This window comes from Haplochromis burtoni, unplaced genomic scaffold (genome assembly GCF_018398535.1).
Source record: "Haplochromis burtoni strain Fernald_Lab_line unplaced genomic scaffold, NCSU_Asbu1 Contig_1060, whole genome shotgun sequence".
Taxonomy (NCBI): Eukaryota; Metazoa; Chordata; class Actinopteri; order Cichliformes; family Cichlidae; genus Haplochromis; species Haplochromis burtoni.
The window spans coordinates 1-13,080 of record NW_024583421.1 but is presented as its reverse complement, the minus strand read 5'-3'; the positions used below and the strand labels follow the sequence as shown (position 1 = coordinate 13,080).

Here is a 13,080-nt window from a genome sequence, read left to right as displayed (position 1 = left end):
AACAGGAGATAGATCTCTGCATTTACACAAGCGTGACCGCGTCCTGGACCTTTTCAAAATGATTATTCCATTCCTAGAATGAAATGTTTTAAGAGTTCTTTGTATTAATGTGAAACATCCATCCAGCAATTTAGCCCTGGATGCAGCTTATGTTCTGGGATATTCGTGTAATTTGGTTATTTTTTTCCAGTGCAAAAATTCTCCCATTCCCTCAACAAACACAAATTTTATTAGCTTTTAAAATATGAACAGCTGTGAATAAATCAGACAAATAAAATGGCAACACAAACTGGCTTTATCATAAGGAAATTAACATAACTAGATCTTTATATTGTTAGTCAGCTTAGTTTTGTATAATTCTGTTACATCTTCAAATAAGAAGAAATACTTCAAGCCACACACATCGTTCCATTACTTCACAGAAACTACATTCATTTCCTGAAGTCTTCTTACTAAAATAGAAATATATTGCAATATGCCTTTTGTGCTCAAAAGAGACTCTAAACAGATTTACATGCCAGCAACCTTAGAAATGCCATTATACTTTTTTATGTTTTTAAATTATCTCTTGCCCATTGAGCAGGGATGAAAGGATATTTCCAAATAAACATGAATAATGAAAACTGAAACTGAGGCATATTTCCTGAGAATAGATAGATTGGCTAACATGGAGGAATCAGAGCTTATGACCTGGACGTTTTGGAGATGTTTTAGCTTCATTTTTGGGGAGCTGTCAGATTGCTTATGTTTCTTACAGTCACTTGCTGAGATGAGCAGGCTACTCTCCGTGGTCCTTTCCTTATTCTTTTATAAGGATATGAAAAGTCAATTGTCAAAGCTGACATGGTTTTTACATAAAAAGCCAAGATGTGTGGCCTCAGGTCTTCAGTATTCTTGGGGGCTGTGGATGGCCCGGTTGTCCTGGTTCCATCTCTGTTTGCCTCTGGCTCCTGGGGGGCATTATTGTGGCTTCCAGACTTTAATTTAATTAAGCACATTTGTTTTTTGGGGCCTTTTTCTGGTTCCAGCCCTTAAGGTACAGTTAAGACTGAAACAAAAGCCAGGGAGAGAGAGAGACATGTGGCAAGGGGCAACAGGTCGGACTCGACCTGCTGTTCTCAGCCATAAAACACAGTGTCGCTCATTCCCACTGAGCTAAACCGGTGTCTTTAAAGTACCTTTATGACAAAGACACAGGTATTCTCTCTCTCACACTCACCACAAGAAGGTTATTGATTTGTGTATCTGTGCATTTGCACTGTTTTTTGTTCCAGGTGCTGTATCTTTGTTTTTTTTTACAGGTGCAGCAGCTTGCGGTACATTGTGCTTTTCTATTTGTACTCTACCCTTTTATTATATTTTCTCGATTTTTCTCCCTTTCTTTTTTTCTCTCATGCCTTAGACACACTATACCACATATAATGTAATAACTGAAGTAACACAAATAGAAATGAATAAATAAACAGATAAAAGAAACACATGAACAACAGGAGCCAATAGAGTGTTTGTAGACCTGACCTTGGAGAAGCAAAATGGGTTTGGCACTGCCGTTCAGGTCATTATTCTGATTGCAAAAGCTGCCAGGCAGGACGAGATAAAAAACAAACACAAAAACACTCCACTGAAGGATCTGTGTCTGACCCTTCATATTTTGACATGAAGGCCTGCCAATTTGCCATTGGAGCTATAAGCAGATTTTCGTTTATTATATAAAATGTTTCCAGACAAATCTTTAAAGACCTTTTGCCAGATCTGTGATCTTTGGGATGTATATCTTGTATTTTACAAGATATTTTATAATATTCATTTCCATATAATGTTCTGTGACTGATCTGATCTCCCCATATTTTCTCCATAAAGATTATTGATACATGACAGATTCATAAATTTGTATACTGCTGAGGGATACAGGCCCTTTTTGTCCTGTGATAAAATCCCACATTTTTTAAATTCCTCGTCATGTGATGTGTGCAGGAAGCCAGGAAAAGGATCCAATATTCAGACTCCAGGACACAAAACGTAAACTTAAAAAACAGCTTTATTGCTGAACAAGGAAAAAGCTAACTGAACTAAAGACACAAATAAATTAGGCAGATTTATGGACTGAACACACAGTGTAGGATGATGGTACAACACAACAGTGACAGACAGAAACACGGGGCTTAAACACACTGAGGGATAACGAGGGAACTGCACACAGGAGAGAGTCACGGTTGATGGTAATCCAGTGTCCAGAGGCCGGCCCATGGGGAAAATGCTCGATAACACCCAGTACAGCTCTGGCAGCCATTATAGAAGCTAAGTGACGTAGGGTGGTGTAATGTGTCTGCATTGCTTGAATTTGCTTAAACTGCACAGTATAGGCGATGTTGTTGTGCTCTGTAATACAGTACAGATATGTTAGTGAGCTCAGTTTAGCTAGCTCTACTTCCATCCATTTATAAACGGAACATGGAGGCTTTGATTTTCCTGCCCAGTCAATGCGCCCCTCCCCCACCCACACGCTTACACACGTAGAAAGTTCTAGATCAGCGATCAAGCAAGCAAGGGCAGCTCTGTGGCAGCAGCACTTATAAGGCTTATTTTTTGTTTTGTTTTTTACTGTACTCCAAGTGTCCTTGAGTCACATCACAAGAGTAATGGGTGTACAGCCAAAAGCAAGTTTATTTAATTAAACAGGTACCAGATTCACAGACACTTTTTGGAGGCAAACTGTTATGTTTGTGTTATATTTAGCTTCAGTGATTTTTTTTAATGATAAAGAATTTTAAAATGTCCCTTTTTTCATTTTAAAGGAGAGCTCCTGTGGAGTTCTGTAGTGATGTGCGATACCACTGATTTGCTTTCCGATCAGATACCAAGTAAAATTCAGGGTGGTAACGACGATACTGATCAGATACCGATACTCTGTACAAAAACGTAATTTTTCATTGTATTTCATAATACAATATATAATTGTATTATGTAATTGTAATAATAATATAATAATATAGCTTCATAATGATTACAGGACATCAGACTACTTGTTCTTATTGCTTAATAATGCAGAATTATCATATAGAAATAAAAAACCTGAAGTTGTGCGCTGTTTGAGTATATTGCCTGCCTGCAGCACTAAAGGACTCTGCGAGAGTCTCGCCCTAGCAGCACCTGTCTCTCTCCTCCTCTTCAGTTCGCCTTAACATAAGCTACTCATATTCTGTGATATGATTTACACTGTAAAGAAAACTGATTTGCTCACGATATGATTTACAGCAAATCAGTTTTCTTTAATTTCTTAAAAGCACTTGTGTGTGTGTGTGTGTGTGTTCAGCTTTGCCTGAGAGCTCCTGCAGTGATCTCTCTCTCAAACTAAAGGTTTTCAGTGCAAACACTTTATGTAAACTGAATCTGACTTGCATTGTAAATTAAAACCAAATAACATCTTGTATTATTTTCAGTTTCTCCATTTTGGATGCAGCAGGAAGCTTCCTGATCATAAGTTCCTGCAGGTTCTCACTGTAACTGTGTAGGTTTCCATCCACAGTATAAAAAGATGCATGTCAGGTGTAATGCATCCATCCATTCGTTTCTGCTGATCGTTTTCAGGGTTGTTGGGCGCTGGAGCCTATCCCAGCTGTCTTAAGGCGAGAGGCAGGGTACACCCTGGACAGGTCACCAGTCTGTTGCAGGGCTAACACACAGACAGAGACAACCAATCGCACTCACATTCAGGCCTATGGGCAATTTAGTGTTTCCAATTAACCTGTCCCCACTAACTGCATGTCTTTGGATGGAGGGAGGAAGCCGGAGTACCCGGGGAGAACCCACGCAAACACGGGGAGAACATGTAAGCGCCACACAGAAAGACCCTTTTGTAGGTTAAGTTAAATGTTTATTCTAAAATAATTGAATTACCATAAATTAATTAATCATTTTAATTCTAAGTTTTCCCTGCATGTGTGAGTTTGTGTGGTTGTCTCTCTCTTTCTCAGATAGACTGCATCTCATCCTGGATGTAGCTTTGAGTCATTCAGCTGGGAGAGGCTGACTTCATGCAAAGCTGAGATGGTTGAGCGATAAATTTCTTTCTAAAGCTGCACTGAGTCACACACAGAGAAATCTTTTAAACATCTTAAGTCTCAAACATTTTAAATAAGCATTTAAATCTGAAATATAAAAACCAAGTAAAATTATTTTTAAGAAAATCTAATAAAATATATGTACATATATATATATATATAATAAATTAAATACTTACTGTCAGTACAGCTCTGAAAACACAGACAGTAACACAGTTATTTATTCAAAACATACAAAAGCACATAAGAATAAAGGCACTGTTTGCACCACTTGTATGAAACATTTGATTGAATATCAAATATTTACACATTATGAACTTTATCACATGGGAAGTAACAGACATGAAACATCAAATTATAAGAGCATAAACATCAAAATGTTGGAAACATGTTGGAGGTAAATGTGTTTCATATTTCTCACCTTTATATTTTCTCCTCCAGATAAAGACTCCAGAGAAGCAGACAGTCAGGAGGAGCAGGATGCCCATAATCCGGACAACAACACCAGCAGGGAAGACTGAAGAACCTGAAACCAACACATTTACATTCTGTAGTTCATCTCACTGTTGGACCAACGTTCATTAAGACCACAACAGTCCTTCATCTATAAAACACCACAGGAACTAAACTACACAAGGTTTTAATGTAGATTAGTGAATAACCAAACTGTATTACAGTTTGATGTTTAGCAGTTACACTGAGCCAGTCATCAACAACAGGTGAATGAACACAGTATCACAGCAGGTTTGATTCTTCCATGTTATAAACAGATCACATAAAACCAGGAAAAAAATCAGGGTCACTAAAACCACATTAAAATTAAAGTTTCTAGTTTTTACCTGTCTGACTTACTTTACTTGTCTGATCTTTATTTTCAGCTGTGCTGTGTTAGTGGATCCTTCAGACCTGTTTGTGTTTTAGTTCTTGTTGGTGTTGTAGTCACAGACTGTTATTGGTCCTTGAAGGGTCTCTGTTTCTGTCCCTGCGTTAAGTTCACTCAGTGTTTCATCCATTTAGTTTTCTGTCAGCTGTGTCTCGTCACCCTCCTGTTTCCCACTCTCTGATTACCTCATGTGTTTATAAACACTCCCCTCTCCCTTCAGTCTTTGTTTCAGTGTCTGTTTGTTTTCCCTCGTGTGATTTCTCTGAGTGTATTTTAGATTTACCAGTTTGTTGCCTGTTTTAGATTTTTGTTGAAAGTTTTGAATCAGCAGTTTAACTTTGTACTAAAGCCCAAAAATGAAAGTTTTTTGTTGTTTTTTTTTCACTCCTACATCGTCCATTATTAAGATCAAGTACTGAATGATTAGTCCTGTTGCTTCCTAATCTCTATCAAACACCTGGTTTGTTTTAAGCATGTGTGAAAAGGGCTTCTTCCAGTTTCCTCCTTTCACATGGGGCCAAATGGAAAATCCAAATAAGATCAAATAAAGGTGTATTTATAAAAGTTTTACTCGCTTCTTTTTCCAATTTTACCCTCATTGGTCCTGATTGCTGCTTTGTCCAGTTTGGTGACGATGTCCTCGTTCACACCAAAGAGCTGAAACACACAGATGTACCTGCTCCAGTCCTCATGTATGGCTGATGAAAGATCCAGATCAACACTCATCTGGAAGGTCCCATCATGGTTGGTGAGGATCTCTCCAGGATCCACACCTTCATGAAGCTCCACTCCATCTTTCCTCCAAACCATCTCGGCTCTGTCAGGATAGAAACCTGTAGCGTGGCAGGTGACTGGAGAGGAGGAAGACTTCTGGAGGAGAGACACTGATGGAAGCTCTAGGGAATTTAAAAAAATAATAAAAAAAATAAAAAAAATCACAGTTCATACTGAGTTTATCATTTACATTTGATGTATTTTGAATGTTTTAGACACACAAATTAATATAAATGCCACTTAAACAATAATTAAGAAAATGGGAGAATTACAAGAAGTACACAACTGAGTGAAGGGAGTGCTGTAAAAAGCTGCAGTAATGGTGATTAGACAAGTCAAATAAACAGAAATTAGGAAAAATGAAAAGTGTAAATGTGATAAAGTGGTAATAAATGTATGAGAAGATCAGGATGTGGCCTGTTAATTAAAAGTATTACAATAAATCAGGTCATGTGATTTTACCTGTCCTCATCAGAGAGCTCCTCCCATAGTTCACGTACTTCTTCAGCCACTCAGGACAAAGCTTGGTGTGATACTTCCTCAGATCATCTGAAAGAGATCTGTCACTGTCCCACTCGTGTTTGGTGATTACAGCCTGCATTACTGGAGCGATCCATGTCTGTGTCTTCAGGTCAAATAATAGGAAATCTTCTCCATCATAGCCATACTGATGATAGCTGTTAACTACAGTCGTTTCATCGTCCCATTCACAGCCGTACATCATCTGATTAATGTGAACGCCTGAAACCAAGAGGGGCAGGAAATAGTTGATATTTGCCCACAGATGAGGGAGTTAAGTTGAAGAGCTTCAATAAAAACTACATAAATACACATAATCAGCTTTTTAAATTTGGCTGGTTAAGCTTCCATTAAGGGCGCCAACAAGCTAGCTTGTGTCTGTAATAGAGGTGGATGCCTCGAGACCACTTTTACGTGGTCTTGGTCTTGCTGTCTCTGTCTTGCTGTCTCAGATAGTGATTGTGTACCCATGACACACAAACCAACGTTCGATAATGTGTCATGCACAAAAGCATGCTTAGAGAGTGCTTTGTAGTGAATCAGAAGAGTCGACTCCCATTGAGCGAGAGCCGGCTCCTCACTTAATTTCCTTTTGCTGCTCAGCTCTCACACAGTGGCTCAGCTATGCTCCAATCCCTCCATATTGTGGCCAATCACATGCAAGGATATAGGATAATATCATTATGTGAAAAGCAAGAGAGGGTGAGAGACGTGACAGTGTAAGACTTTTTTATCTTGGTCTCGTCTTTGTCTTGGTTTAGGCGGGCTTGACTACAAGTCTAGTCTGTAACAACAAAGGTCTTTACAACCTGGAGAGATTTTATTCAGTGTCAGCAGCTGGGTTAATAAAAAGCTTCATTTTAAGAGTAAAAAAGTGAAACAGAAACAAACCTCCAGTTTGGTTGAATCGCTGCTTCAAAGTGTCGATGTTGCCTTTAAAGATCTGCTGGGTGTTCATGAGCCTGTTAGTCTGGCGGGACAAATACTGTGGATCATCTTCTGCAGCTTTCTCCATCCACTGCTGCTTAAACTCTGCTTTCTCTGTGTTGCTGTCATAGTGAATCATCTGAACATCATCAACCAAACCAACAGCTACAAACTCTGGAAAGTTTGAGACTCCAGAGGAAGAAGTGTAGAAATATCTCAGAGAGCGAGTCACTGTAAGAAACAATGACTGTTTCAGCTTTTAGACTCAACAGAAACAGCGCATGCAGTTCATATTTCATCTAATCATCCTATTATCATTCTAACAGCGCTGAATTAAGGGCAGTTTTTATAAACAAAACAAAAACTATGGCACAGTCCAACACAAAGGTTTTTTACTATGTTTGAGACTAACACCGATGTAATTATGAATCAAATAATCAATAACTCATTATTGTCTCTTTTCAAATGTTGTAAAATTAGAAAATATCCGATTGTATTTTTGTTCAACTTTATTTTGAGAGTCTAAATTGATGTGATTAATAACAGATGATGAGTAATGGATCATGTTACACTGTTAGTGATGTTGCCGACACACCCTGAACTGTGCAGGAATCAGGAAGTCCTTTTGTGTCACTGATAAGTTGATGTGATTAAAACTCACAAACCTTTTTGGTGTTTGTGACTTGAAAGTGATGCTAATCAAGCTTCCTGAAGCATTTTCCCAGAACTAGCAGAGATATTAATGGCTTTTATTTAAACATAGACAAACGCACCTATTAATAGCCTTTTTAAAAATAATCTTAAATGTGTCCTTTTTAGCAAAACAAAGTTTAAAAAACTTTACTGTAAGTGATACAAATTTCTAACTCACGTCCCACCGTGCCGTGTATTTCCAGGAGAAGCAGAAAAATAAACAGTTGCATGGTGACCTCTCGATAATCTAACAGCTAATATCTTATTATCTATGTGGGTCTGCGTGGAGACCCACAGCTGAGGTCAAAGCTGCATCATCGAGCCAATGAAAACCATCCTCAGTGACAACGTCACTAATATCTGGGTTAAAACAACTCACTGATGTTATCAGCAGAACTGAAAGTAAAGTCTGCAAAATGTGATGAAATAAGGAGGCGGGGAGAGAGGCCGGGTGTTTCTGCCTTTGCTTCCACACAGAAGTTTGTTTAGTTTATGAGTCATGCTGCTCAGACTTTTTGTAGGTTAAAGTTTCTATTGTTTCTATTGTCTGTGTTGTTCGGCTCCCTTTAGAGTGAAAACATTCCCAAATAAAATGTCACCAGAGGACAAACACAGTGTTTTATTGACACTACAAGAACTAAAACCGTGGTGAAGTGCTCCTCTCAGTGGTTCAAAAGGAAAACAGGTTATACATATACACTGACCGGACACTTTATTAGGTACACCTGTTAAAGAGGTCATTAACACAAATTTCTAATCAGCCAATCACAAAGCAGCAATCTGATGCATTCAGTTGTGTAGACACGGTTGAAACGTCCTGCTGAAGTTCAAACATGGCATCCAGCTCCTTCCACTTATCTGGGTTCAGGTCACGGGGGCAGCAGCCTGAGCAGAGAAGCCCAGACTTTTCTCATCCCCCAAAAAACTGTGCATTCATTCTGTGCTGGTTAATTTCCAGATAAAATTTCATTAGCAAAATCTGTTTCTTTATTCTATTTGCAGTTTAATTTTCTCTTTCACAACACAGCTTAGTGTAGTTATTTTTGCTTTGAGTGTGTAAAGTTTATGAAGACTAACATAATTACAGTAGTATGCCACTGTTATTTCACATAAAGAGCAAAATAAGTAAATAAGAGGAAAAGTTGGTCCAACAAGCCCCCAAATCAAAATTATGGGGGCAAGACTTCATGTAGTAGACTGGGGGGGTTCTAGGTTCAGACTTTTAGGGGAGCTCAGCCCCCAATCATAACGCCTCGCATTATGATTGGGGGCTGAGCATTTTAACACCTTGTCGTTAATATTAAGAGAAAATGCTACTTGCAAATGTCATCAAACATTTTCACATTTTCAAACCTCAATTCTATTTGATACACATTAAAACATTACTTTCAAAAGCAGCCTAATTAGTTGGATGACGTATTGTAACGTTTAAAAATGAATCAGAGTGAATAATCAGTGATTTTAATCTCATCCACCTGTTTTAGGGCGGAGCCTTTAGTTACCCAACCCAAGCAAAGACTTGTTAAAGAAGTTAAAGAACTATTTGTGGCAAAGCAATAAGATAAGAAACAGTATTTCAGTCTCTTAACCACAGAGACTTCCACCAAATCATCAAGTACTTTAAGTGACATTTTTCAGTACAGACACTGGAAAATCCCGATGACACTCCACAGACCAGTACGTGAAGCAAACTGGTAATAGAGTTGTTTCGTATTAATATTTCTGAATTCATCCAACTCTCCCTTTATCATGCAAACACAGCACAGGGCATCGTGTGCTCCAGTTTTATACGTGGAGAACTGATTTGTACTCTGTCATATCGTTGTAGTGGCAGCCATCCTGTTCAGCCATGTTTGGAGTGAATCCTGTAAAATGCTGCTATTCAAACCAATATCCCCTGTTCAGAATGTCTACTGGCATGTTTTACATGTGCTACTGGAAAACAAAGTCTCCATGAAATACATGAAAAACTAATTTTGTTTTTCAGCTGCCTTCACTGTCTGCTCCCTCAGTCTTCCTGTTCTTATACAACCTCTCTGTCCTCTCTCTCTCCATCGTCCTCACTCAACTAGGAACAAGAAAATAACAAAAATATCATCTTAGAATAATTAAGATAACATCATTATTATTATTATGATGATAAGGGCAGATTATTGATCCATAATTGATAACAGTATAACACACTGCTTTATACTGAAGCTACAACTTTATGCTGTTCGGTGAATTTGACCACATGTCCACTCTGTTTCTTTTTGCTCTCTGCTGTCTTCATCCTGCTCTCTCAAAAGTTAAATGTTACAGTGAATAAAGGACATAAACTCATCCATATACGTTTATAGTAATATTCAAACTGAATACAGACTGATGCTGGACACTGACAGGTAACATTTTGACCTGCTGTCACTTGGATCTGAAGCCCAATTCAACCAGAATTGGAATAGAAATCTTTAACAAACTAAAATTATAAAGTTCATCATCTCCTTGGCTGAAAGTAGTGATGCACCCACCTTTACATACTCAGTAATTCAATATTTGTGGTGTTAGGTTGGAACATGACTCATATTCACAAAGTTTCTGTTCACTCAGGTGAACAGAAACTTTGTTCACCTGAGTGAACAAAGTTCCTCTCCACACTCTGAATAATCGACATTATACACGACCACAATGTTAAACTTTTATTTAGATGTTCAAGTATAGAAACAGTGCAGTAGTCTACAGAACAAAGACTCTTTCCCCTGATTCTGTAGATCAAAACACAGCTGACCTGAAACATCCAACATAAACACACACACACACACACACACACACACACACACACACACACACACACTGTAAACCTGATTTTTGGCAGCTGCATTGACCATCTAACAGAACAAACAGTAATAAAACATTTCTGTGTAGTATATATGATACAGTTACCATTAAAGTCATGACTGTTCATCACTGTCACATGTACCAGGGTTTGAACAAAACATAGAAATGGCAATAATAGAGTACAGCTTTTCTTTGCAATACCTTATTTATAGCTTTCATCAGCGTATTCATATTTTTTATTAAAGATGAAACAAATTATTTGTGACAACTTTTATAAATCTTAAACTCAGTATTTCAAGACACCTCATGTTGTTGCTCATTAAAAAACTGTGATTGTAAAGTGAGTGTAAATGCACTGATCTGCAGTTAGTTCAAAGCACAGCAAATCACAGAACTATTATTTTCAACTTATTGAGCTTAAATCACGATGCCTGCAAAGGTGCAGTGGTTAGCATTCTGACCTTGTCAGTAAAAGGTTGATGGTTCAATTCCAGCTGAGAACACAAATCCCGTTTGAGGTTGTGTCAGGAAAGTCATCCAGAGTTAAACTAAAATCAAACATGCAGAACTAACTGCTGTAGCAAAGCAGCATTAAAACTGAATAATGTTAATACACACTCAGACCAACACTGAGGAAAATAAACACATAATTCCTACAGATGTCGTTTTTCTTCTTCAGGACCATCTTTACTTATTATTGCATAAAAGAGACCTACAGTGTAAAATTATACTTAAAAAATTTAAATTGTTTTTTATGTTTTTTTCAGTGTTTATATTTATGTCTTTATATTATTGTTATGGTCTAATTATTGTTAATACTATTATAATTGTTGTTGTTGTTGTTATTAATGAATGAATTATTTTATTTTTTCATTTTTATTCTGTTCTTAATGTTAAGCACTTTGGTCGGGACTTGCTGTATTAAAGCACTTTATAAATAAAGTTAGTTTGGCTAAAAAGTTTTTTTTCTCACAGAAAATAGTGATTCTCTTTTTTTCCTGTGACATAAAAGTAAGAATTTGGTTCCTTCGTGTATTTTGTGTATGTTTCAGTCACAAGTTGTAAATGGAGTGATTCTTATAGAGCACTTTTCTACTCTCCTGGAGTACTCAAAGTGCTCTATACAACAAGACACATTCACCCAATTCTCACAAGCACTTTATCTGTACTTAGTGCTTTTCTAACTACAGTCACACACATTCACACTCCGATGGATGCATCAGAGAGCAACTTGGGGTTAGTATCTTGCCCAAGGATACTTGGCATGCAGACCGGAAGAGCCTGGGATCGAACCACCAACCTTCCGATCAGTAGGTGACCTGCTCTACCTCCTGAGCTACAGCCACCCCAATAAAAAATGTCCATTACAGTAGAAATGTTTTCTCAGGAGTTCAGTGATGCAGATTCCTCATCAAGTGAAGTTAGTCCAAGTGATCAAAGTGTCTCCTGTTCAAAGAAAGATTCAGCTTTCATTAACGAGGAGTGAATGAAAAATTCTTCATGCATCAGCAAATGCAGTCAGTGTGAAAAATGAAGGATTTCTTTAAATGCATTCAGTGCAACACAAAGATGACTGGATGTGGTACATGTGATGTGTTCAGAGACGTCACTTACCTTTGTTGCAGATTTCACTCTTTGTCAGAATTACTCTAAAGAAAAAAAACATTCAGGTCAAAAGCTCATCATGATGGAGGAGCTGTCACACACACACTGGGCCACGACCATCTCCACACAAACTTTCCTCGTCCATCATGTCACTAGTGATACAGTTTAACTAGTTACTTGTTCCTCAGTAAAATCTGTTATATGGCCTCGTTATTCTTCATATATGAGGTTTTAGTGGAAGCGACTGGTTCTTACCCAGATAAGAAACAGCAACTGGAGCGATGTGCACTGTCATAAAAATGTCTAGTTTGTTATATTTAGATCTTTGCGAGTGGTTGCCATGTTCAGCATGTATGTTGCTCCCTCTGAGGATGTTGTTTTGTTTAGGTAAGAGCATTTAAACTCCAAAAACAATCGACTGTAGGAGAAGAAACGTGTGATATGATGGTGATGGCAGGTTTATACCTGAAATCTACAGCTGGTGAGTCAGACCAGCTGAACAGTTCAGAAATGTTTTTAATAATTCAAAATGCATCAAAGTATAAAACTCCATGAGTGAAAACCTGCAGTACCACACAAAGATTAAGACTGTGTGTCACAGGGAGCCTGTACGTACTTGTCATCAGCTCAGTTTTGATGGTTATGTCTGAAGAAGGTTTTGAATCTGAGGAGGAAAAATACAAAATGATTAACAAAATGATTATGTTCAACTAAAAACATAATATGATCTGTTGATGTTGATGATAGTGTTAAATACAAACAGCATGAACACAAACGCAGGCACGAGGGGAAAGTTTTCTCAGT

The 13,080-nt window shown here is 37.8% G+C and overlaps 1 protein-coding gene and 1 long non-coding RNA gene across 7 annotated transcripts; one reads left to right on the top strand and one right to left on the bottom strand.

Moving 5' to 3' along the window:
- Positions 1-657: 657 nt before the first annotated feature.
- LOC102314265 (BOLA class I histocompatibility antigen, alpha chain BL3-7) lies at positions 658-8,259 on the bottom strand. 6 transcript variants are annotated; one of them, XM_042216443.1, is made up of 7 exons: positions 8,036-8,259; positions 7,129-7,395; positions 6,181-6,459; positions 5,520-5,840; positions 4,483-4,587; positions 4,241-4,253; positions 658-2,379 (listed from the first exon to the last, which is right to left on the bottom strand). In XM_042216443.1, exons 1-6 carry the CDS (start codon positions 8,085-8,087, stop codon positions 4,243-4,245), a joined length of 1,035 nt encoding a protein of 344 aa, XP_042072377.1. In that variant the 5' UTR covers positions 8,088-8,259; the 3' UTR covers positions 658-2,379; positions 4,241-4,242. The 6 variants fall into 6 exon arrangements, with proteins under 6 accessions (XP_042072377.1, XP_042072378.1, XP_042072376.1 ...); XM_042216444.1 differs by lacking the exon at positions 658-2,379 and adding an exon at positions 3,962-4,076; XM_042216442.1 differs by lacking the exon at positions 658-2,379 and adding an exon at positions 3,982-4,081.
- On the top strand, positions 3,975-4,846 carry LOC121813026. The gene is made up of 2 exons (XR_006053471.1): positions 3,975-4,050; positions 4,503-4,846. It is a non-coding gene; the product is annotated as an uncharacterized LOC121813026 (long non-coding RNA).
- Positions 8,260-13,080: the final 4,821 nt, after the last annotated feature.